A 24,266-nucleotide genomic window follows, 5' to 3' on the forward strand; every position below is an offset into this window, starting at 1 on the left:
ATGGGTCTCTTATGAGACAAGGGTCCTTGAATAGCCCCTGACAGACCAATAGGTTCTCTTAGGAGACAAGGGTCTTGGCACCACTTCTGCATTTCCAGAGACAGAGTGGGCTGAGACCCTGTCTCTGGTCTCAGGAGCTCCTAGTCCCGTGGGAGACACGCCTGCTGCCTCCCTGAGAAACAGATGGGTGACCCATGTTGCTTTTCAGTTTTCACTAGTTACTTGGTATCAATAGGCAATGGTTTGAGTGATACACGACAGACACTTCTGGGCCAAGATAACTGGTCCAGAGCTGGGTTCAGAGGACTGTATGTCAGATATGTGGTGGAACAAATTGGCCAGCCCAGCCACGTGTCTCTTATAGTTCCAGAAATGTGCTCAGTCAGACATGTCTTCCTGGTCCTCCTGGCAGCCTTTGCTGGCTTTGAACTTGAAAATGGTCTCAGCCATCAGTCTTCCTGCTGCCCCCTTGAGGATGCATTGTGTGCTGTGACTATAGCAGAGTGCCTGACCCTGCTACACCCCCGCAAGCCTCCTTGTGTACTTCCTAGCCTCTGTCCCCACTCCCCACTCCCCACTCCTGTTTTCAGCTTCTCCATTTGGAAGCAAGGGGGAGTGGGTTGCCATGAGGGTGTGGGAAGAGCACTGGACTCAGAGTCAAAGGGCCTGCCTGCCAAGCCTGGTTCTCTGTGATGGTGAGGAAGTCACTCTGCATCTCTGAGCCTCAGTCTCCTCACCTGTAGAATGGGGGGGACACTATCCTACAGGGTTGTAATGGTAATCAATGAGCTAGTAATTACAGAAATCATTTGAAAACTGCCAAGCACTGGTCACATGTTCATTTTGTCATTCCTTCAACAAATATTTATTGGGCTCCTACTAAGTGCCAGGCACTGTTCTAGAATCTAGGGATATATTAGTATTAGTCCATTCTTGCATTGCTATAAAGAACTACCTGAGACTGGGTAATTCAGAAATAAAAGAGGTTTAATTGGCTCAGGTTCTGCAGGCTCTGCAGGAAGCATGGCTGGGGAGGCCTCAGGAAACTTAACAATCATGGTGGAAGGTGAAGGGGAAGCAGGCACATCTTACCCGGCTGGAGCAGTAGAAAGGGGGGAGCTGCTACACACTTTTAAACAACCAGATCTCTTGAGAACTCATTCATTATCAAGAGAATAGCCAGGGGAAAGTCCACCTCTATGGTCTGCTCACCACCCACCAGGCCCCTCCTCTAACATTAGGTAATATAATTCGACATGAGATTTGGGTGGAGACCCAAACTATATCAGAGCCCAACTATATCGAAGTAGTAATTAAAAAATGCAAAATCAGGACTTCCAGCTGAGATGGAGTAAAGGTGAGATAGAGTAAAGACAAGTCTCACTTCATTTTCATTAATTCAAAACCTAGGAAGAATATATGGACATCTATTTGAAAAATATGAAAAGGAAATACTGGCAGATAGATTGGGGAAAAACACCAGAATCAAAGTGCCACATAAAGAATGACAATAAATAAAACCTGCAGTCTTACTAGGTAATACTTAAAATGTCCAGAATAGAAACGAAAATCACTGGACATACAAAAAACTCATGAAAATCTCATCTTACATGGGGAAAGACAATCAGGAGTCTACAATGATGAGATGGCACAGATGGTTGAATTATCTGACTGAGATTTTGAGGCAGCTATTATGAAAATGCTTGAAAAAGTGATCAAAACACAGTCTTGAGGGCCAGGCGCGGTGGCTCAAGCCTGTAATCCCAGCACTTTGGGAGGCTGAGGTGGGTAGATCACGAGGTCAAGAGAACGAGACCATCCTGGTCAACAAGGTGAAACCCCATCTCTACTAAAAATACAAAAATCAGCTGGGCATGGTGGCGCACGCCTGTAGTCCCAGCTACTCAGGAGGCTGAGGCAGGAGAATTGCCTGAACCCAGGAAGCAGAGGTTGCAGTGAGCTGAGATCACACCATTGCACTCCAGCCTGGGTAACAAGAGTGAAACTCCGTCTCAAGAAGAAAAAAAAAAGTCTTGAAACAAATAACCAAATAGAAAGGCTCAGCAAAGACATAGAAGATATAAAGAAGAACCAGGTGAAAAACTAGAGATGAAAAATACGATAACCAAAATAATAAACTCACTGACTAGACTCAGTAGCAGAATAGAGATGACAGAGGAAAGAATCAGTGAACCTGGGGGTCTGGATGGCTAGTGAGAGGTGCCAGAGGAACCTGAGAGCTAGGCACGGGCCAGACCTCCCTGCTGTGGGGGATGTGCAACTTTTCCTGTGGAGCAGTGGGAAGCTCCTGGAGGCCCTAAAGGAGACCAGGGGCGTGCATTTGAGAGAAATGATCAGGGAGCATGAGTGAGTGCAGGAAGTTCATGTTGCATACTTGGTCACCACCACCACTATCTTCTGAGAATCCCAGAGCAGCCATGCTCTGAGGAGGGGGTTCCATTCGCTCTTATTCAGCCTTATACCATCAAGTCAAGGGAGGCGCAGTTACCCCCATTATGCAAATAGACACAGAGGTTTAAGTGAATTAGCCAGGGCCACCCACAGGCCATGGGGAAGTTATAACAAGGGTGACAACCCATCTCAGTTTTCCAGAAATATTGTCAGTTTTAGGTGCTGAAAGTCTCCTGTCCCAGGAAGCCCTTTCGTCCTGGGCAGGTCAGGACATGTGGTGACTCTAAAATAATGTATGTCTCTTTTCAGAGACAGGTCCATGTCCCTCTCATGGAAACCCTTTCTGACCCCATCCACCTTGGGGCCAGACCTCAGCCATCCCCCTGGACACCATCCCCGTGAGCTGGGAAAGAGGGGGAGCAACGTTGGGATGCTGCCAGGCAAGTTTCCGGGTGGAGGAACTATTTGTCATCACCTCATTAGAAGGGTGCCAGGTTCCTAAATATTGCCAGCAATTTTGCTAAATATATTTTAACAGGAGTGGTGTAAATGCTGTCAGAGATAGAGGGGAGAGTGATGGCGCCGTTCGGGATAATGAACTGCTTAGTTAAGATGGATCCGTCTCCACTCCTGATCTGCTTCTCGATACTGTGCTTGGTTGGGGGGGGGGCTCATGCATCGAGGCTGATTGGTGGCAAATTTCATGCCCTGAAAGACAGAGCTCTGTCTTTGGCTGGTGGCTGAATAATTGGTGGATTCGCTTCTCCGAGGAATGGTGTTAAGTTGTTCACAAAAGGAAGGTGGCAAGGTTGCCTCTGCTTCTGGCCTCCCTGGTTCAGGCTGAGTTAGCATCCGATATGGGGTTCGTCGGAACAGGAAGGGCCCCAAAATCCAGCTCCCTTCTCATTTTACAGATGAGGAAACTGAGGCCCAGGGAGAGGGACAACTCGCCTGAGGTCCCAGCGCTGGGTGGTTGTGCAGCTGAGGCCAGAGCTCACCTGTCCTCTGCTCTTCACTGCTGTGTTCCTGGCTTCCCCCACCCATGCCTGCTCAGCTGTGCCTCCTCATTCCCAGGGGCTCCATAGGAGGAATGAACCCCAGAGTGCTTCCATTCAGAAACCCCTCCCAGGAGGTCCCCGGCAAGGGCCTTCTTGAGCCTGCTCTCATTGGTTTGATGTCCTCTGCCTCGGGGGAGGATCTCACTTTGTGGGTCTCCTGACTTTGACCCCAGCCTGGATGAGATGTCTGACTAAGCCAGTCATTTCTGAATCCCCTTTTCTCCCCAGTCAGCTTCGAGATGCTCTTTCCACCTCTACCTTGGAGCTGTCTTTCCAAGACTGGACAGTGGAACGCTGGAGGGAGTACAGGCCAGGGAAGGAGGTTGGTGGGAAGTGTGGTGCTGCCTCGCCCTGATCCAGGAGGTCCTATTTGCTGAGCTTGTGTTGAACGAAGCCCTGGACCATGCTTCACCCCTTTGGACCCTGTGTATTCCTGCATCCATGTTACACATGGGGAAACTGAATCCCATGGAGCTCCCATTATGTGCCCAGGTCACTACTGAATGCTGGAGTGAGAACCTTGAACCTACTGGCTGACTTGAAATTCTGGGGAGGTACTTGGGTGGGGAAGAGCCAGGAAGGATGGGGAGGAGATTCTCAGGAAAAGAACTAGTGCAGAGTACGAGGAAGATGATGGCATTTTGTGAAATCAGGGCTGAGGGAATTTAATTGGACCTAGAGGAGAACTTGTCCTGTGTTTTTCTTTTGGAGACAACTCCCTTGCTATCTGAACCCTTGCTGTCTCCTCTCCTGTGTGAGTCTGCGTCTCAGAGGTGATTTCTCACCTGTGATCCAGGTGTTGACTGGTGCTGTCATAAGCCTGGCCTGGCACGTCTGTTGGAAAGTCACCTTGCTTTCTGCCTTCTCCCTCCCCATCCCGGCCGGTGAGCCCACCTCCAGACCTGAGGCTTAGACCCCACGCATCACCTGATGTTTGCCCTGGCCTTAGATAAAAAGGGTCCCAGGAGCCCATAGCTCATTGTCAGGCTGTGACCTCAAGCCCTGAGGCAGTGGGGTCTCCCTTCTTCCCACCATCTCTCATGCGACCCCGGCCCCAACCCCAACCCTAGCCCAGGTCTCTCCGTTTATGGTTCCTATCACTCAGTGTGTTGTTCTGGGTCAGTCCTTTCCCCACTCACGTGGTTCAGCTCCTGCACTGGCTGCCCTGCCCTGTCTGAGAGCCAGGGATCTGGCAAAGACTCAGTGGCAACCGATGGAGCTGCAAATTGGGGGATACCACCCGGAATTCCCAAGAGACCCTAGGGAGTCCTCTGCTGCAGGTGGTAGCAAGAGGTGGTAGAAAGGGATTGGCTTTGGAGCCAGATGGCTCTGGGTGCAGATCCCAGCTTGGCTGCTCCATCCACACAGCATGGAACGAGGTGCTCCACAGCTCTGAACAGTAGTTCATTCCTGTCTGTGGCAGAGACATATTTACAGGAGGGTACGAGGATCCAAACTGCCCGTGCCCACGAGCGCTCAAAATGCATCACTTATTGTTTTCCTATTTTAATACTCTACTGATATTAGTGGAACTCACATTCCAGAAGGAGAGGCAGATGTGCAAACAGACAATTGCACTCCAGTGTGACATACTCATGGTCGCGGCATCGTACAAGGCACTGGTTGCTGCCCGAGCTGCTGAAAGAACGGGAGTGAAAGTGCTGAGAAAGTAGAAGTGACACGTGCTCAGACAAGGAGTTTTCAATCCTTAGGGCGGAACCGTCTCAGCAGCCTGGAAACCTCACTCCTTCAGCTTCCTGCGGGGCTGAGAAGGGGAGTGCCCAGCTACCAACACTTCTCCCTGCTGCTTCTATGACTCCAAGTAGGGGCATCCCTGCAATGGAAGGCACCGTCGCTCCTGCCTCAGTTTACTGGGTGTTTCCCGATGTTCGCCTTCAAGGACTCCAGCAGGGCTGAGACTAGGGTGAGGCTAGCCAGGCACACTGAGGGTAACATTCAAGGAGCCACCCCTCACTCTCAGGTGGCGCAATCCGAGTGAGCATGTCCTTTCACGTTGCGATGCAGGCCCCTTACTTGCCTCCCCCTATTCCCTCCCATTCCTGGCTTAGGTTCTACAAGATGCTCTGAAAATGATGGGCTCCAGAGTGTCAAATATTAAGACGAATTTCCCACTCTGGCCCACACTTGGAGTGTGTATGCACTTCGAGCACACACTCCAGCTTCAGAGCCTTTGCGCTTGACATGTCTTCTGCCTGGAATGCTCTCTCCTCAATACTCCCATGGCTCACACCTTCCTTTATTCCAGCCTCCTCAGAAGTGCGTCCCAGGGTGCCGCTGGCTAAAGAAGCCCCTCCCCATTACCCTCCATCGCTTCACTCTGCTTTGTTTTTCCTCGTTATGTGGATCACCACCGGACATATTTTCCATCATTTATTTGATTGTGGGCTATTCCGCTAAAACAGCAGCTCCTTGAGGGCAGGGATGTGTCTATTGTTATGACATGTCCCCAGTGCCTGCAATGGTGCCTGGTACAAAACAGATTCTCAATTTTTTTCATGCATAAAGGAAGGACAGGAAGAAGGAAGGAGAGAAAGTTCAGAGAATTCCTGAAGGGAAGAACAGGTTTAATTATACTTCACCCAATATTCCTTAAAATTTGCTGATGATGGAAATCATTTTTCCCTGCCAGATGTGGTGGTTCATGCCTGTAATCCTAGCAGTTTGGGAGACTGAGGCAGACAGATCACTTGAGGTCAGGAGTTCAAGACCAGCTTGGCCAACATAGTGAAACCTCATCTCTACTAAAATACAAAAATTAGCTAAGCATGGTGGTGCATGCCTGTAATCCCAGCGACTCGAGAGGCTGAGGCAGGAGAATTGCTTGAACCTGGTAGGTGGAGGCTGTAGGTGCAGTGAGCTGAGATGGCACCACTGCACTCCAACCTGGATGACAGAGCAGGACTCTGTATCACACACGTGCATGTGCACACGTGCAACACACACACACACACACACACACACACACACACACACACACAGAGAAATCATGTTTCCTTATACACTGTTTAGAAGCTCCGTATTCTCTGCACACTCTGGGAAAAGCTGTCTTGTCCTAACCTGTCAGAGCCACCCCATTCGTACACACGCCTTTTTTTTTTTTTTTTTTTTTTGAGACAAGAGTCTCCCTCACTCTGTCACCCAGGATGGAATGCAGTGGCATGGTCTTGGTTCACTGCAACCTCCACATCCTGGGTTCAAGCCATTCTCTGCCCCAGCCTCCCGAGTAGCTGGGATTACAGGCACCTGCCACCATGCCCAGCTAGTTTTTGTATTTTTAGTTGAGACCGGGTTTCACCACCTTGGACAGGCTGGTCTTGAACTCCTGACCTCATGATCCACCTGCCTTGGCCTCCCAAAGTGCGGGGATTACATGCATGAGCCACGGCATCCAACCTGTACACACCTTCTGATTCACCTCTTTCTGAGTCTGAGTGCCCATGCAGAGGGATCTCTGATCTCACCTTGCCTGCCCCCGTGAACCTGACTGCCCAAGGAGTCTGCTGCACCTGCCAGTGTTCCTAACACTACAACCCAATCACTAGAGCTGCAACCACTCCCACACTTACACTTGTAATTCCCTCATGGCTCACCAACAAATGGTGACCCTCCATCCCGCCCTGCCTGCCTCACAGGCGATGCCATCTGCACCCACCTCGGGCTGCTCAAAGATTTATGCATCTGAGAATATGTCCTTCCCTCATCTTTCCAGTGGGAGGAGGACCTTCTTGAGCCTTGATCTCATCAGCCATCTGGACTGATGATGCTCAACTCATAATTATATCTGCAAAGGTGAGAGAGAGTCCAGGGGAGGGTGGCCCCACTGGAAGATGGAGCCACGTGGCTCAGAATTGTGGTCATGGGGTCAGGTCCTCAGCTCCTATCACGGCCCCTACCACAACGCCAATCCTCCATCTCTAGGCCTGAGAGAAAAAAGTATGCAGGCTGCAGATGTACAGTGCTTGCCACTTTCTCTCACCTCTTCTGAGAGGCTGTAATAGGGTGGTGGTTGTCATGGAGCCTGAAGGTTTGGGTTTGAATGCCAGCTCTGTAACTTGCAGCTGTGTGATCTGGCAGGGGACCTCACCTCTTCGTTTGCCCACAGAAAGTGGGAATCATAATAGTTCCTCTCTCCTGGGAGTGTCGTGATTAAGTGAGTAGATATATATCATGTCTATCAAGTGTTTAGCTCAATGCCTGGTACAAAGCAGGTGTGGACATGCAAGCTGCTGTCATGATGTTACAGTCGGGTGTGGCTTGCTCTGTCTCCCTTTCCGAGGGGTCTGTCCTCCTGTAGGTGGCCTCCTTGTTTAGCATGCCCCATGGCTGGGACGATCCACATGGGATCAAGTTTCCTCTGTGCCATCCCATGGCCCCCCATCTGCCTACCTAGAGGCCAGCTGGTCACCTGAGTGGTGACTGTGCTGGGCGTCTCTGTCTCCCCACCACTGCTTGCTCCTGGAGGGCCGGGCACTGCCTGATTCCTGGATCCCAGCTGGGGGCCTTCACAGAGTATATGGGAGTGAACCGGGGCTGAGTAAATGAGGAAAGATCTGGATTGGTCCTTCTGATCTTGGAGGTTGGACTGGTTGTCTCTGGCAGTGGCTTTCTTGGACCACGCGGGCTTCAGGGCTATCCAGGAGTTTGACCTCTGATAAAAGTTAGAGGCCACTTTGGGGTGAGCCCCGTGCCTTGCTCCTCACCCTGGAGACCAGGTCTTGAAGCCTTGGGCCATGCGGGTCCACCCTGACTCCAGCTTCCAAAGTGTTCCTGTCCAGGTCGATTCTTGTTTTGTTTTGTTTTGTCTTTTCCTGAAGGGTTGTAACCATTGAGTGCCAGGCAGGGGTCAGGCCCAGGGGCTCCATCTGCTCAGCTTGCCTGCACAATTGAAATCTTTGAACCCAACCTGGCTAGTTTTCTCATTAAGACCATTGGACTGGATTGATCCATTAGATCGATGACTGGACACCCGCCGGCAGGAAGCCGATCAGATGAACCTGGATGATCAGCTCAAGAATGAGGTTCCCATGAGAGCTGCAGTGAGGGTCCAGCCCTCTGGGATGGCACTGGTGGAGGCACAGGGAGGCACAGGGGTGGGTTAGAGGCCTCACCAGACTGGACTTTGTTGTGGAGAGAGCAGTGTCCCCAAGGTGTGCCTACGAGGGCAAACGTCCCAGCATCTGCTCCAGGCATTCCCAGGGGCAGGTGGTGGTAGTCAGGGGAGCATCACCCAGTGTTTGCAAAGAGTTGAGACTCCTCCCCAGTCAGCCCATACTGGACTTCTCCAACATATCACCACCGCCATGACGAGGGCGTGGACCTGACCCCTCCCCTTGGGTGACAGAGTACGCATGATGGGAAATTTGGGTGTTAAGGAAGCCGCTGGCGGGTTCCCAGGGCTCTTGTTTTACCAGGAGTCATTCGTTTATGAGGTTGGAAACAGAGGGGTATGAGCACCTAGAACACCATGTCCCAATGTGTATTTCCCAGATCCTGGCTGCTGCATAGGACGGCGATGGGGCTTAAGGGGTGGCTAAGCAGCCCATATTCAAATAGGTTTGGAAATGCCAAGTAAATAAATTTCAGCATTCACTTCCTGCAGGACTGAATAGATGAATCATGAATGCCACGACTCTAAAAATGGGTGGAGGGGCGATGCTGGAGCACAGAAGCCTTCTCTGGGATATTGTACAGAAATACATTGAGGCACTTTGTGGAGATGCCAGCAGGTCCCACCTTCAGGGGAAAATGTGTCCTAAGCAGAAGTGTTTTTGGTTAGAAGGGATCCCTTGAAGCCAGGAAGGCAGCAGAAAGGGAGATGTTAATGAGAGGGAAGAAGAAGGTTCCACTAGGGCCTGCTGTCAGCATTCACAGAGACCACGGTATGAACAGCATCCCCCACAGTTGTGGAACTACAATCCCCGACCTTCCCGCCTCTGTCTGCTCTGTCCCCAGCCCCGCCCTCATCAGCTCGTGCCCTTACCACCCCTTTCTCCTCTCTTCCATAGGCTACCTGACAGTCAACATTGAGCCTCTTCCCCCTGTGGTGGCTGGAGATGCTGTGACCTTGAAGTGTAACTTCAAGACAGATGGGCGCATGCGGGAGATCGTGTGGTACCGGGTAAGTCGCCACCCCTGCCCCCTCCATGCCCATGGCCAGGGATGATGGGAGGGTCCTCAGAGCCCTCCGGACACCATCACTGGCATGGCTATGTCCTCAGCCCTGACCCAGTCCTGAGCTGTCCTGGGCCTCTGCCGGGATCCCATCCTCTGCTGCTACCCTCCTTCCACCCTCAGGATGGATCTGGTTTCTGCCTCCTTTGTGCTCCTATTAAGCCCCTACTCTGGGAAAACCCCATTAGGCAATGTAGAAGTTACTGAGAACACCCTGGGCCCTAGGCATAGTGTAATCATGAAGCAATGCCTGACGGTGGAATTTTGAGCATGAGACTTTGGGTAATGTTTTTGGCAGGAGAGAGAGAAAAACAGGAAGGCGTCCTGCCTTTTTTAAAATCAAATCACAGAGATAGTCTGCCACCTAATCTGACTACATATAGGACTAATCCTGATGTCTGGCACCATCTGAGAGGGGAATTGGTTGGAGATGAGCAGGTACTCACCTGCCCAGGGCCCAGGTGTTGGCACCAGGAGGAGCAGCTTGGAGTCTTGAGCACAAGTGGCCATTTCAACCACTGAGCAAAATCTTCTTGTGTCTGGATGGGGCATCCCAGCCTTGTATCCCTTCACCACAAAGGAACTGGGGCTGGGCCCAGAAGGTCCAGTGGGCACTGATACTTTTCTTGCAATGCCATGCTCAAGTGTGCATAGACAGATGCACCACCATCCTGGGGGAGAACCCTTCCATCATCTAAAAAGGGGTTGGCAACATTTTTTGGTGAAGACTGAGATTGTAAATATTCTCCTCTGCCAAACACACAGTCTTGGTCACGGTTACTCAACTCTGCTGGTAATGGCACCAAAACAGCCATTGACAGTGTGTAAATGAAGGGCACGGCTGTGTTCCCATGAAACTACTCATGGGTACCAAAATCTGAATTTCATATAAGGTTCATGTGTCATAATTTCTCCTTCTTTTTACTTTTTTTTAATCATTAAAAAAGGGGAAAACAGTTCTTAGCTTGTGGGCTGGACAAAACAAGCTGGAGGGTGACTTGGTTCATGAGCTACAGTTTGCAAACCCTCGATCAGAAGCCACGCTTTCCTGATCTTTGTCACCCTTTCCTCAAATCAAACCGCTGCATAGCACAGTCAGGTGGAGCTGTTCCGGAGGGAGCGATGGAGCGTAGAAGAGCGAGAGGAAGGTGGGGGGGTGGGTGCAGTTTGGTGATCTCGAATCTAGAGCTGGCTGCTCTGCTCCTCAGAGGTGTCACCACAGCTACACACAGAGCATGGAAACGCGATGTTAGAGGAATCCCTGGGGCAGACGTGCTGTTCATGGTCTTGACTCAGAACAAGTCTGCTCAGTTTCCTTCTTACTCTTGGTCCAGGCAGGTGTGCTCTGAACCAGCCTCTCGTGGCTCTCTGCTCTGCATTTTAGGTCTCTGATTCATGGTTTGCTGGTTGGTGCTATTTCATTGGCTGTGATCTGCGCTCCTTCTAATCAAAAATCACGTATTTCAGCAAGGGAGTCTCTCCTGCTTAGAGTTACTTCTAGTGCCCTCCATCCAAGCTCTCCAGGTAGCCTGGGCTTCACAAGTGTGAACCTCACATCCGGCACCCTAAAAGGTCCCAGCCTTAGGGAAGGGTGCCATCCTAGATAGATCAGTGGGCCCAGAGAAAGCCAAGGCATATGTTAAATAGTGCCATGAACTGAATCACTAAGAGGCGTATTTACAGGATATAGGAGCTGCTTGGCTGACACAGGCTGCGAGCATCTCATTAGCACCTGGCAGAAGGACAGGGATAAATTAACTCCAGCTCACTGCTGACGATGGGACCACATCCCTTCCTCAGCCATCCCATAGATGGGATCAGAGGGAGGGGTGGTGAAAGACAGATAGAAATATGGAGACCCAGTGGGAACAGTTAATGGAGCGAAATGGAAGGAAGCGTGGAGATGCGAAAACAGCAGTGGGCACCTCATTGCCTTCCAAGCTCTTGAAGCAACTGTCTTCCCTCTGGTTTGAAATTGAAAGTTACCAGTCACAGTGGTGAAAATCTCCCTGCAGAGGCTCCTGCTGGAGTTATGGGCAATGCCAGTGCCAGGCTGGGCCCGGATGTAGAAGCCAGGAGCAGGCTTCCACGTGGCTTGACTTGATGCTCTTGAAGATGGGAGCAGGGCTGGGGCAGGAGAATCCATGTCCTGGACTGGACAGAGCATCTCCTTTTTCTTCTCCCCTCCGGAAGGGAGACCCTCCTGTCTCTCTCACTGTCTCTCTCTCTGCCTAACCTGAGATGCCACTGGTTGTTTCAAGAACCCGTGGCATCTCTTACCAGTGTCAGGCCCCGCAGATCCGGCCATGGTAGGCTGCACTAATTAATTTATTTTATTTCACTTCACATCCTTTGACTGAGGGCCTCTGGAACAGGGATGCAGATGTATGCAAATCACATGCAAATCGCCCACTAGAGCCAAATGCCTGGGCCCTTGTAATTCTGTAGCTGGACGGAGGTGGTGGCTCCGCTGACTGGTTACTGTCCTCAGGTCCCGGGGAGCCCACGGGCCCTGCCTATGATGGGAAGGATGGGGGCAGAGGACGGAAGGAAATTCCAGGGAAGGGCTCCGTGCGGCCAGTTTTTGCCTGCTGCCACTCTAGCTTTCCCTAGTGACCGCCTCTCTTCCTAAGAAGGCAGCTGAAGGGAGAGACATAAGAGCCTACTAATATGGGGGCTCTGGGAGTCAAGGTCAGGGCGGGGCTTCCAGAGGGAATGGGAGGAGCAGCAACGGGAGCTCCAGTCTCCTTCTCCAGCCAATCCTCCGTTGACCCCTTTTTCCCCTGCCAGAGGAGCCCCCCACTGTGGCTTCCCTCCCTGTCACCCTCTCCCTACAGCCTGCCCCCTCTTCTCCAAGCAGGGAGCTGCCGAGTGCTGTTTGTTTTCGGTACGTGTGTTTGCTTCCCGTCCCAGCTTCCTTTCTCCATCCTCCGTGAATGAGCTTACAGAGCCCGGCTTGGAAGGAAATGAATGGATTACACAGGCCCAGTCAGGATGGCGTCTCCAACCCCGTTAGAAGGAAGAAGCAGGGCATTGTGATGAGGCCGCCACTGCCTGCTCAGCCCAGTGGGCACAAAATGGCTCAAAACATGTGTCAAGCCCAGCAGCCTCCCCTCTGGTCTTAAATACATTATCTTAGCATGGGGATCATCCTGGGCTGTCAGAAAACATCATGAATGCATTGGATTCTTTGGGTAAATCGGGGCAGCTGATGAAATGGTCTGAAGTCATAGGGATCATCTAACCTTGGCGCTAGCAAGACCTCTGGCTGGATGTCTGGGAAGGTCTTGCTTATGCACCCCTCAAGGGAGGCGAAGGAGATTGGGCAGAAGTGGCAAGAGCCTGCTCCTTGGATATTTTACCCCCATGGTCTGGCCAAGCGGGAAGGAGCTCAGCTCATTTGTAGAATAAGATGTCAAAACGATGAGAATAGACTCAAGAAAGTATGTGTAATCATAGCCCCTGGGTCTAGGTGGTCCAAAGCGGTAGCCACCTGTCACACGTGGATGTTTCCATTTAAGTTAAATCAAATTAACTTTAAAATTCATTTTCTCAGTCAAACTAGCCACAGTTCAAGTGCTCACTAGCCACCTATAGCTGCTGGCCTCCGTTTGACAGATGAAGTATAGCACATTTCCATCACTGCAGGACGTTCCACTGGACAGCCTGCTCTAGGGCATGAGATTTTCTTCTGCAGCCTCTGGAATACACTATGCTCACCTGACAAGAGAATGCAGTGGATGTTCATGAGTCAGTTTTCCAGGCAAACTTGCCCTGATATGAATTTTAGTAAGACGAATCTTATTTGGTTATGTGCCATCATTAGACTGTGTGTGTGTGTGTGTGTGTGTGTGTGTGTGTGCACTGAGGGAGGGTGAAAAGAGGAAGATGGTCATCATGCTCAAATCACTTCTTGGAAGAGATACAGATGTCAAGACAGCTGTGAGCCCTCTGAGGTGCTGGGTATCATAGCTGCCTATTAAAGACCTGTTCTTGAGGATGCTTTTCACCACCCCTCTCTGCTTTCCCCACTGTCACATGGGTTCATCTCCAAGATATAAGTGTCCAGACTTCATCTTCACAGCTCATGTAGATAAACTCCAAAGACCCTTCCTTCTTTTTCTTTTCTTTTTTTTTTTTTTTGCTAATAGAGTAGGGGTGCAGTTCCATACTTCACCAGGAGGAGGGCGTCACCTCATAACTAATCTACCCTCGCACTTAAGTCAAGACTTGGTTGGAGAAAATGAATGATAAATAATGTTCTTTACTTAGTCCCTCGTATCTGTTTACATCTGTAACTGGGACTTATTTAGTAATGCTGCTTATACTAAATTGAGTGGCTGACATTATTGAGCCTTTATTATGTGTGAACATGAGGCTGCGTCTCAGGTCATGTTGCCTTCCCTGACTTCTCCAGAAAGCTGTAGTCACGCCCTCTGCCACGAATCCTCTCTGTGGGTCTCTACGCCAGTGCTTACCTTGTCATGCCAAAATACCTGCCCCTGGACCGTGAGCATCTGAAGAGCAAAGACTATGCCTTTTTCCTGCTGTATTCTTGACACCTAGAGCAGAATCACCTTGCTAAATTAACAAATCATAGAGCTATAAATACAAATGCATGTGCACCTGTTGACGCACCATGCTGTGCAGCTCTCTTCTGTCTCATGTGGGCATCTGTGTACTGTTGATAGTACCAGTCAGGGGACGGGGAGTGTGGGTCTTTGGATACGCTGGGGGCTTTGTGAACTGTGAAGGAAAAGGGAACATTCCTTATTAGGAAGTACCATCTAAACTCACTTGGTTGGAGGCCACCTGCCCAGCAGGCAAAGCCAAAGTTCTGTTTATATCATAGAACTCCATTAAACAGCCACAGAGAATCATGGGAGTTTAACCTTTTACAGCAATTTTTATCATCCCTCCTTTGTTTTCGCTCCTTCTTTTACAATTTGTTCCCAGGAGCTGCTCTGGGCCCTGGGAACAGAAAAGAGAGCCAGATAGAGAGAGAAAGAGGTCCACAAACAGCGATACCTCCCTGCTTTCAGTACCTCCTTATCTAACCGTTTTCACCATGTGGGAAGATACGCACCTGGGTCTGTGTTTTGTGGTGCAGAGGTGCAGATGATGCAACCAGCCAGCGTGATCTTCCCCTCTGGGTTCTTGCTGGATGCCTCTGCAATGAGGATTTGTGGTCACTTGGGACCATTTGAGAAGGAATTGTGACTGGAGGCTGGGAAGGCTGAGGTAGGAAGAGAGAGGACTTGGGAGTCAGAATACTTGTATGTGAGTTCTGGTGTTTGACCTTGGGTGGTGATCTAACCTTTCATCCTTTTAGAAACTTCACCTGAAATTGGGCATGGAAACATGCATTTCGTAAGCTTAAATAGGATAATATCTGCAACCAAAAGAGCCCAGTGTTTGGCTCACTGTTGCACCTACTCAATGATAGCCATTTTCCTATCATGGCTCTTGATAGCTTACAGGATCTAGAGAGGGAAATTGCAGAATAAGAGGGGAAGGCATTTGAGAGGATTACCAGGATCAGATTTCTTGAATTCCATCCTGCTACCTGCATTCCAAAGGGACAGAATATGAGCAGAGACACACTTTAAATGGTTATGCTGGTGAACTCACTGGGTTTCAATTCTTGGAAATCCAGTGGCTTAACACAGTTAAGCCATTTCAGTGGATCTCAGCTCTCCTTGAAGCAGGGAGCTATTTCAAAATGGCTTTACTAACATTGGCTCTCTCTCAGTCCCAGCCCTTGACAGTGTTTTATTATTTGAAGCAAAACTGAAAATGATGATCCTAAGGGGACAATGTAGTCCAACCATATCATAAGGGCAAGAAGGTAGGTACACTCTTGGGTGATCAAGGGAGACCAGAGCCAACGTCCCAGAGGATGGGGCTGGACCACAGCTTCGGCCCTTCTGGCCCTCCTGGCTGCTCCTTGCTACTCCCCTGACATTCTGATCTTGAGTTCACAGATCTTACAGATATAAGATCTGGAAGAGGATGAGAGTGAGGAAGAGAGCAGTCAGGGTGAACCAACCCAACCTGCCTTGTCCAAGCCTCCTTCCCCAACCCCTGGCTTTCCAAAGAGTCAGGTTCTCCCTGATGAGGTGTGTCCAGTGCTGAATCTTATCATGCCAAGTTACATGGGAGGGAAGAGATGGCAGTGAGAGAGGGCCCACCAAAGGACAGCTGATTTTAGAGCAAATGTAATAACACATAAAGAGGAAATAAGGACAAGTTTTCAGGTCTAATTCCATTGTAATCTGTATTCGTCCGTTCTCATAGTGCTATAAACAACTGCCTGATACTGGGTAATTTATAAAGGAGAGAGGTTTAATTAACTCACTGTTCTGATGGGCTGGGGAGACCTCAGGAAACTTACAATCATAGCAGAAGGGAAAACAAACACATCCTTCCCTCACATGGCAGCAGAAGGAGAAGTGCCAGCAGGGGAAGTGCAGGTGCTTATAAAACCATCAGCTCTTGAGAGAATTCACTATCGTGAGAACAGCATGGGGAAAACCATTCTCACGCTCCAGTCACTTCCCACCGAGTCCCTTTCACGACACATGGGGATTATGGGAACCACAATTCAAGATAAGATTTGGGTGGGGGCACAGCCAAACCGTATCGCAATCCTTTAATTCCACGCTCAAGGAAAACTCCACCCGTAACCACTGCTTTTAAGTTGTAACCATCCAGACTCATCTCACTGAGCTCCTCCTCCTGCGGATGGGGTGATGGGGAGAAACCTTCAGCTCCCTCTAGAGGCCCGAGTGTGAATCACAGTCATTGCCGCCCTGATCCTTGGACTTTAATGGCAGTTCTGTTGGAAACCGGCAGGGGTCCCCTCACTCTGACAGCTCATTAGAATTTTCAGAGGTCACTAAAAATATACTGTTGCCTGAGACGCAGTCTACAGTTATTGAATCCGAATTTCCAGGACCGGAGCCTCAGGGCATTTGTACTTTTAAAGAGCTCCCCAGATGACTGTGATGCACTCATCCCAGTCAGGGAGCGTGTTACGGTGTTTGTGAAATTCTGACAGAGGGAGATGTTCCGTGCACTCATTCAACATTCATTCAACACATGTTTATGAAACCAGGATGGTTCTAGGCACTGGGGGTGAACCAAGGAAGAAGAAAAGATCCTGTGCTCATATAGTTTATCTTGGGAGAGGAGTTAAAAAGATAAATAAGAAAGATACCAGATAATGATAAGCGCCGTGCACATAATTAAAATAGAGTTGTGGGATAGAAAGTGACTGGGTGGTCAGGAAAAGACCCTCCTTTAAGATGAGTTTGCAGAGGCAACGGGAAACCCACTATGCCAAGGGAAGACGGCAGAAGAATCCAGGCAGAGGGAGAAGCACACGCAAAACAGTTCCAGTGGGAAAAAGCTTTGTGTGTTCAAATAACAGAAAGAAAGTGCATGTGGCTGGAACAAAGTGAGTAGGGGGTGATGTTGGAAAAATGGGCAGGGACAGTTCATGCTGGGTCCTGTGCTCTAAGGAACTGAATCTGAAGTTTTTCTAAAGGCACCAGGAAGCATTGAGGATTTTAAGCAGAGAAGTAACAGGATCTGGTTTACTTTATTAAGAAGGTCACTTCTGGGTGGGGAATGGATTGCAGGAGAGGGGAGAGACTGGCAGCAGGGGCATCACTTGGAGGTCAGAACAGTTCAGGCAAAAGGCAACAGTGATTTGGGTGAGTACTAGGATGGTGGTAGTGGAGATGATGGGAGGGAAAAAAACGTTCTGCCTATGATTTGCAGGTAGAAGCTAAAGGCTTGCCAGCATGTGGAAGGGATGAGAGAAGGGGGTATTCAGGATGACTGCCGGCTTCGAGGCTTGAGCTGGATTTGGGGGAGCAGTGCTGTTTAATGAGACAGGGAGGATAGGACAGAAGAAGCAGGTTGCTGGGTGATATGGTCTGGCTACGTTCCCACCCAAATCTCACCTTGAATAAGTCTCGTGAGATCTGATGGTTTTATAAAGGAGAGTTCCCCTGCACAAACTCCTCTTGCCTGCTGCCATGTAAGGCGTGACTTTACTCCTCATTCACCTTCCACCATGATTGTGAGGCTTCCCCAGCCATGTGGAACTGTGAGGTCATTAACTTTCCTTTATAAATCACGCAGTCTCAGGTTTGTCTTTTTCAGCAGCATGAGAACAGACTGATACACAGGGACAGGCGCCAAGAGCTCTGTTGGCATGTTAAGCCGGAAGTGCCTCTCAGATGGAGCTGCTGCAGCGGCTGTTGAGACCGCAAATTTGGAATTCTTGGGAGAGGTGAAGCCTGGAGACTTATACTTGGCATTGTCAGAGAATGAATGGTACCCAGTGCTGGACCCTTGGGCACTCTAATACTTAGTGATAGAAAAGTAGACCAGCAGAGAGGCTGAGAAGGAGGAGGATCAGCCAGCAAGATATGAAGACAGTGAGGAGAGTGGGGTGTCCTGGATTCCAAGAGAAGAAACTGTTTTAAGAAATAGAATAGTCAGCCGTGTCTCACACTTCAGTGAGTGACTTGAGAGCAGAGAAGTGACCATGAACTTGGCAACATATGGAACCCATTAGGGACCTGGGCAAGGGCAGATTCTTTGGAGTTACTGCGGGCTAAAGCCTGGCTGGAGTGGGCTGAGGGGTGCATTGAGACCAGCAGTAACATGGCCTTGAGACTTTGACTAGTAAAGAGATTTGACCTTGAACTTCTGAACAAACCTTTGCAAGTGGCATAAAGACACAGTTGCTTCTACCGAATCCACCCCTATTTACACGTCACTCATAAAATTACAAGTCCATTGTCTTTTTCAACAATCCTTAGCCTGTCAGTCTGGAACTGGTGGCAGCCTCGCTCTCCTCCTAGAGAATGTGAAAATGGCTGTCAGGAGAGTTTAGGGGATTCCAGTGTAATTAAACAATGCATTTGGTATTTGAGAGAAAGATCCTGCTCTGCCATTCAATTAACTCAGTAGCCTTGGACGCCAACTATTACCACAGCTTCCTAGGCATAGTACAAAGGGCTGGAGGTATGAAGAAGGACAGGCGGGCCCGTTGCCCTCAAGGGGAGAGCTTCCCCTCCAGTTGCCCATTATTAAGTTGTTAAGTTCTGTCTCATCATCTAGCCAATGGGCTTGATTGCACTTTCCCTGAGGATCTCACAAGGAATTGTGCAAAACAGATGAGAGGCCTTGTAGACAAGCTGCCTCCATCCCCCGTGGCGCAGGGAAAATAGCCTTCACATATATTACTTCATCCTCTCTTTTCTGCCTGGACAAATCTTACTCATTCTCTCCTCTGCGAAGCCTTCTGACCTCTCTCACCAAGATAGAATTAAGAGATCACCTGCTGTGTTCTCTCAGCGTTTTGTACATACTTCCATTAGAGAGACAGCACCTGGTAGCTTAATTATTCATCTGTGCATCTCTTGCAGCGTTTTATTTTTCTGCTTCTCTGATGTGTCATTCATATGATGTCATTCATAAAATTACAAGCCCATTGTCTTTTCCAACCATCCTTTTAATCTGGAACTGGTGGCAGCCTCACTCTCCTCCTCGAGAATGTGAAAGCGGCTGCCCAGAGAGTTTAGGGGATTCCAGTGTAATTAAACAATGCATTTGGCATTTGAAAGGAAGATCCTGCTCCGCCATTCATTTATGAATGATCCCTGGGCCAGGGATTCTATTTGGGGGCCTCAGCGTCCCTAGGAAATATGTGAATGGGTTTCTGGGGGTTCTTGAAACCCCAAAAAGTATGCTTAACATGTTGTATGCATTTCTGTGGGAGAGGGAATGAATATTCTCAAAGGACTCTGTGACACCCCCAAGTCCCAGCTGAAAAGCTCAGCAACTGCAACAGCAGGTACACAGGTGTTCACTGAGTGTGAAATGTGTAGGGCATCTCATTATTCCACTCTTGGGTCATCAAGGTCCATATTTAGGATGACTCCACCAGATCCAGGAGCTTATGTTAGATGGCCCACGAGCTTCCAAGGACTGCAGTGGGGATAGGGGGTGAGAGGTGCTGCAGTCAGTCTTCTGCAGGAAGAGCTGCCAGGTTATTGGGATCCGTCTAGACATCACGGCTCAGTCAACCTGGATTTGTGCACAGATGCCCTTGAACAGGAAGAGGAGATAAGAATAGAGGGTGGGGTGAGAAGGGTGGCTTTGGCCATACTGCTGCTCTCCCTGGCTTGACGGGGGGGGGGGTTTGACGAAAGAAATCCTTCTTCTCTTGGGGATTAAGATCAGGTTTCTGACAATGGCGATGAGACCACTTCCCTGCTCCACACGGGATTGATAAGAGCTCTTGGCTTCCAACCTGTTGAGAGTGGGTGCCAACAGTTGAAGTGGACACCCAAACAACTAGATGTTTTATTGGACCACTGGTGGACACGCGGAGTCCACCAGTGACGGGCTCCCACATTGGATGATTGAGAAAGACACGGCATATCTAAGGATAACACACTGCTGGCTCAGCTCATCCTGGAAAGTGTGTCCTCACTTACCAAGAAAAGAAAAGAGCAAGGGCCTGGAACACAACATCCTGCTGTGTGACCTTGATGAAACCACACCACCTCTCTGAGCTCTAGGATCTTCATAGGTAAAATAAAAGCGTGCAATGAGACGATCTCTAAGGAATGTGCAGACTCTCTCCAACCTTGCAGCCAACGTCCCCATCCCCCATCCTTTTCCCAGAAGACTCTGGGCTAATGGAAGAGGTGGATGCCTCCCAGCTCAGGGCACCCCCCAGGTGAGGCTTGGACAATGCTTTCTTAGGGGTGAGTGTCCTGGCCTGAGCTACTGTCAGGGCCTCTGAGCACACGGAATTCAGAAGCTATATTAAGCCTAAAGTGTGATTTCCAGCAGATACTGCCTGACTTTCCTATGCCCTGTTGGGTTTAAATGACAAGGGAGCTGACTTAACTTGTCGGAAAAGGATTAAAGGTGAACTTCCGCTCTGGCACACCAGTGAAAGAAAAAATAACATGACTGAAATGAGGGATGTTTCCCAGAAAACCAGCTCAGGCTCATTCTCCCTCCTAAATCCTTTCTCCCCCTCCTTTCCGCACATTTTCCTTGTTAGGTGTGAGCTCCCACAGGGCAGGCTGTCTTCCTGTTGCAGACAGGTACAGCCGTGTGCTTTTCTAAAACGCACATCTGACCTTGCCATGACCACCCCTCCCTGCCCCATGCTTCACAGGAGTGCCTCATCACCTGAAGGACCAAGTTCAAGGATACTGGCTCAGCATACAAGGTCCTTCTTGATTCAACCACTGTTGACTGATTTCTTCAGCCTCGCTTCCTACCACGTTCCCAAATGGGCCCACCACTCAAATCATATGGTTGATTTGCAGTTCTCAGAATGTGCCAACACTCTTTCCCACCTCCGAGCTGGTGCATATGTGCTGCTTCTGCCTGCGATGCCCTTCTCCCCTCCATCTGGTCAACTCCCACTTGCCCTCTGAGGCCCAGCTTCAGTGTTGCCCCCCAACACCAGAGACCTTTCCCCATCCTTTTTTCCCCTTCAGTCTTCTTCCTCATTCAACTGCCATGACCCAGGGTGAGTTAGGTTCTTATAACACTCAAAATACTCAACACATGACCACATGACTCAACACACTGGACTCATGTGTTCATTTTTGCAGCAGATATTTCTTGAGCACAAACTATGTGCCAAGCCTTGGGAATAGAGCACAGAATAAGAACAATGGGCTGGGCACATGCAGGCTACGTGGTACGGCTCATGCCTGTGTTTCCAGCACTTTGGGAGGCTGAGAAGGGTAGATCGTGTGAGCCCAGCAGTTCAAGAACACCTGGGCAACATGACAAAACCCAATCTCTATAAAAACACACAGAAATTAGCCAGGCATTGTGGTGCTCACATCTGTGGTCCCGGCTACTAAAGAGGCTGAGGTGGGAGGATGAATTCAGCCCAAGAAGTCAAAGCTGCAGTGAGCTGTGATTGCACCGCTGCACTCCAGCCTGGAGGACAGAATGAGACCCTGTCTCAAAAAACAAAAACACAGAAACCCAAAACAAGCAAAACAATGGAACCCTGTTTTTTGGTGGAACTTGTAGTTAAGTGGGAGAAAAACAGGTATTACATGAAAGATTGTCAAATAAATGCTTCTTTCAAATTGTGGTCACTGCCTTGACAGAGAAAGACAGGTGTCTGCTAGCTGAGATCTCATAATAGGACATGAACTTGTAATAGTTGAATGACTCTCTCCAAGAATGCAAACCCTTTGCTGGCAGGGACCAGGTGTACTGTTTTTCTTTCTCTCCTGAGTGTCTAGCACGATGCTGAGCACATAGTTTAGAAGATGGATGGATGGATGGATGGATGGATGGATGGATGGATTGGTGGGTGAGTGGGTGGATGGATGGATGGATAGATGTATAGACGGATGGATGGATGGATGGATGGATGGATGGATGGATGGATGGATGAACTGGTGGGTGAGTGGGTGGATAAATGGATGGATGGATGGGATCAACGGGTGGATGGATGGGTGGATGGATGGATTGGTGAGCGAGTGGGTGTGTGGATGGATGTATGGATAGATGGATGGATGGATGGATGGATGGATGGATGGATGGACGGACTGGGGTGAGTGGGTGGATAAATGGATGGATGGGATCAACGGGTGGATGGATGGATTGGTGAGCTAGTGGGTGAGTGGATGGATGGATGGATGGATGGATGGACTGGGGTGAGTGGGTGGATAAATTGATGGATGGGATCAACGGGTGGATGGATGGATGGATGGGTGGATGGATGGATTGGTGAGCGAGTGGGTGAGTGGATGGATGGATGGATAGATGGATGGATGGATGGATGAACTGGTGGGTGAGTGGGTAGATAAACGGATGAATGGATGGGATTGATGGGTGGATGGATGGATGGATGGATGGATGGATGGATGGATGGATGGATGGACGGATTGATGGGTGAGTGTGTGGATGAATAGATTAGATAGATGTATAGATGGATGGATGGATGGGTGGGTGGGTGAACTGGTGGGTGAGTGGGTGGATAAATGGATGGATGGATGGGATCGATGGGTGGATGGATGGATTGATGGATGGTTGGATGGATGAATATCTTATGTGGCCCTGAGAGTCACAGAGGTAAACTTGCAGTTGATGAGGTAAATAATTTTCCCACAATTGGAGTTTTAGGTCCCATTGAAGGCCATAAATACCCTGTTGGAGGTGGGAGGGGTTTCCTCCTGAGTGATGGGCAGTATGAGGACTGAACCCTCTAATTGGCTGAATCCCTCTGGCTTGGGGACCAGTGGCGGGTAAGACAAGTTCCTCCCATCTCTCCCTCATATCATCATAAATGCCACTGCTGTAGTCAGGTGCTGCACTAGGTACATTACAAAAATCACCTCACTGAATCCACACAGGAATCACAAGATGCCGGTACAATTGTCCATTTTAGAGTTGGGAACATAAAGGCTCAGGGAAGTCAACTAACTGGCCCCAACTCTTGCAGATGACAAGGTGGAAGGGGCTTGTCTGACTTCCCCTTTGAGCAGCCCTACCTTCTCACTCCAAGCTGATGGGGTGGCCTGGATCCCCCTTTGGGAACCTCCGTGGCCTCCTCCATGTGGGAGAGGTGGAGATGGCCTGTGGGGCAGAGGAGCATCTGGACCTGGCTGCTTTGGGCTGTCCTCATCGTCACTCTGCTGGAGCCACCTGTTCTCAGGGGTGCAGTGGCACAGATCCGTACAGAGGCTGTCATGTCAAATGAGGACTTGAGGGAAAACAGCTTCCACCCTGCTGAGATGACACAGGCAGCACAGTCCACCTGCTCTGAGACAAACATGCAGAGCGGACAGGTGTAAGGAGGGGCCCCTTCTCTCCCAAACTGTCTCCCTGCGTGCCCCTCCCAAGCTGGACTCTCTTTATGTTAAATGGTGGGAGATGTTGGCAAAACGGTCCATGGTTTAAGCTGCTTCCAGGCATGGCACAGAGACCTGAGGAATACTGTTAATGAGAAGGATGGCTTCTGAATTGGATATCATTCTATTAGAAATGAAGTTATAGTATTATTAGTTTATTATTATTTTGCAAAGTGGTGGAGTAACTCAGATGAGTCTAAACAAGTATTGTCATCAAGTGGTGGTTCTTGGGGGACCTGCTGTAATGGCTGTAATAGTCATTTCGGTTGGCACATTAATTATACAGGAGCAGGTGCTTCTGAAATAATTGAGGGTGTAAGAAAGCTGTTTATTTCCTTAAGTGCTGTAAGCATTCCCCTTTCACCCTGTTTACTCTGTGAATATCAAGCCATGCAAGGCCTGTTCTCTGGAGACAGAGAAGCGAAGCCTGTCTGAATCTGTGGGCTCTAACCTAGGGAGGTCTCCAGTTTGTTCGTTTGTCCCTTCGTCCCTCCAGGTAGAGAACTAATGTCTGCAGAAAACCTCGGCAGGGTCTTGGCTGCAGCATGGAGGTGCCATCCCTGGCTCACACTCTGCTGGAGGGCACAGGCATCATGTGGCCCACACCCGTGGTCTGGAGCTATTCAGGAGTGAGGAGGGGACAGCGGGCATGGCAAGCAGAAGTGAGAGCAGGTGCAAA

At 49.6% G+C, this 24,266-nt stretch overlaps 1 protein-coding gene across 2 annotated transcripts in view; it reads left to right on the forward strand.

Annotated features, from left to right (window-relative positions):
• Positions 1-24,266, forward strand: part of IGSF21 (immunoglobin superfamily member 21) — a 270,471-nt gene that overhangs the window by 105,181 nt on the left and 141,024 nt on the right. For both annotated transcript variants that reach the window (XM_002750355.7, XM_035307930.3), the window contains exon 2: positions 9,497-9,609. In XM_002750355.7, coding sequence (XP_002750401.4) covers positions 9,497-9,609 — 113 coding nt within the window. The remainder of the gene's footprint in view (positions 1-9,496; positions 9,610-24,266) is intronic.

Source organism: Callithrix jacchus, chromosome 7, assembly GCF_049354715.1.
Source record: "Callithrix jacchus isolate 240 chromosome 7, calJac240_pri, whole genome shotgun sequence".
Lineage (NCBI taxonomy): Eukaryota > Metazoa > Chordata > Mammalia > Primates > Cebidae > Callithrix > Callithrix jacchus.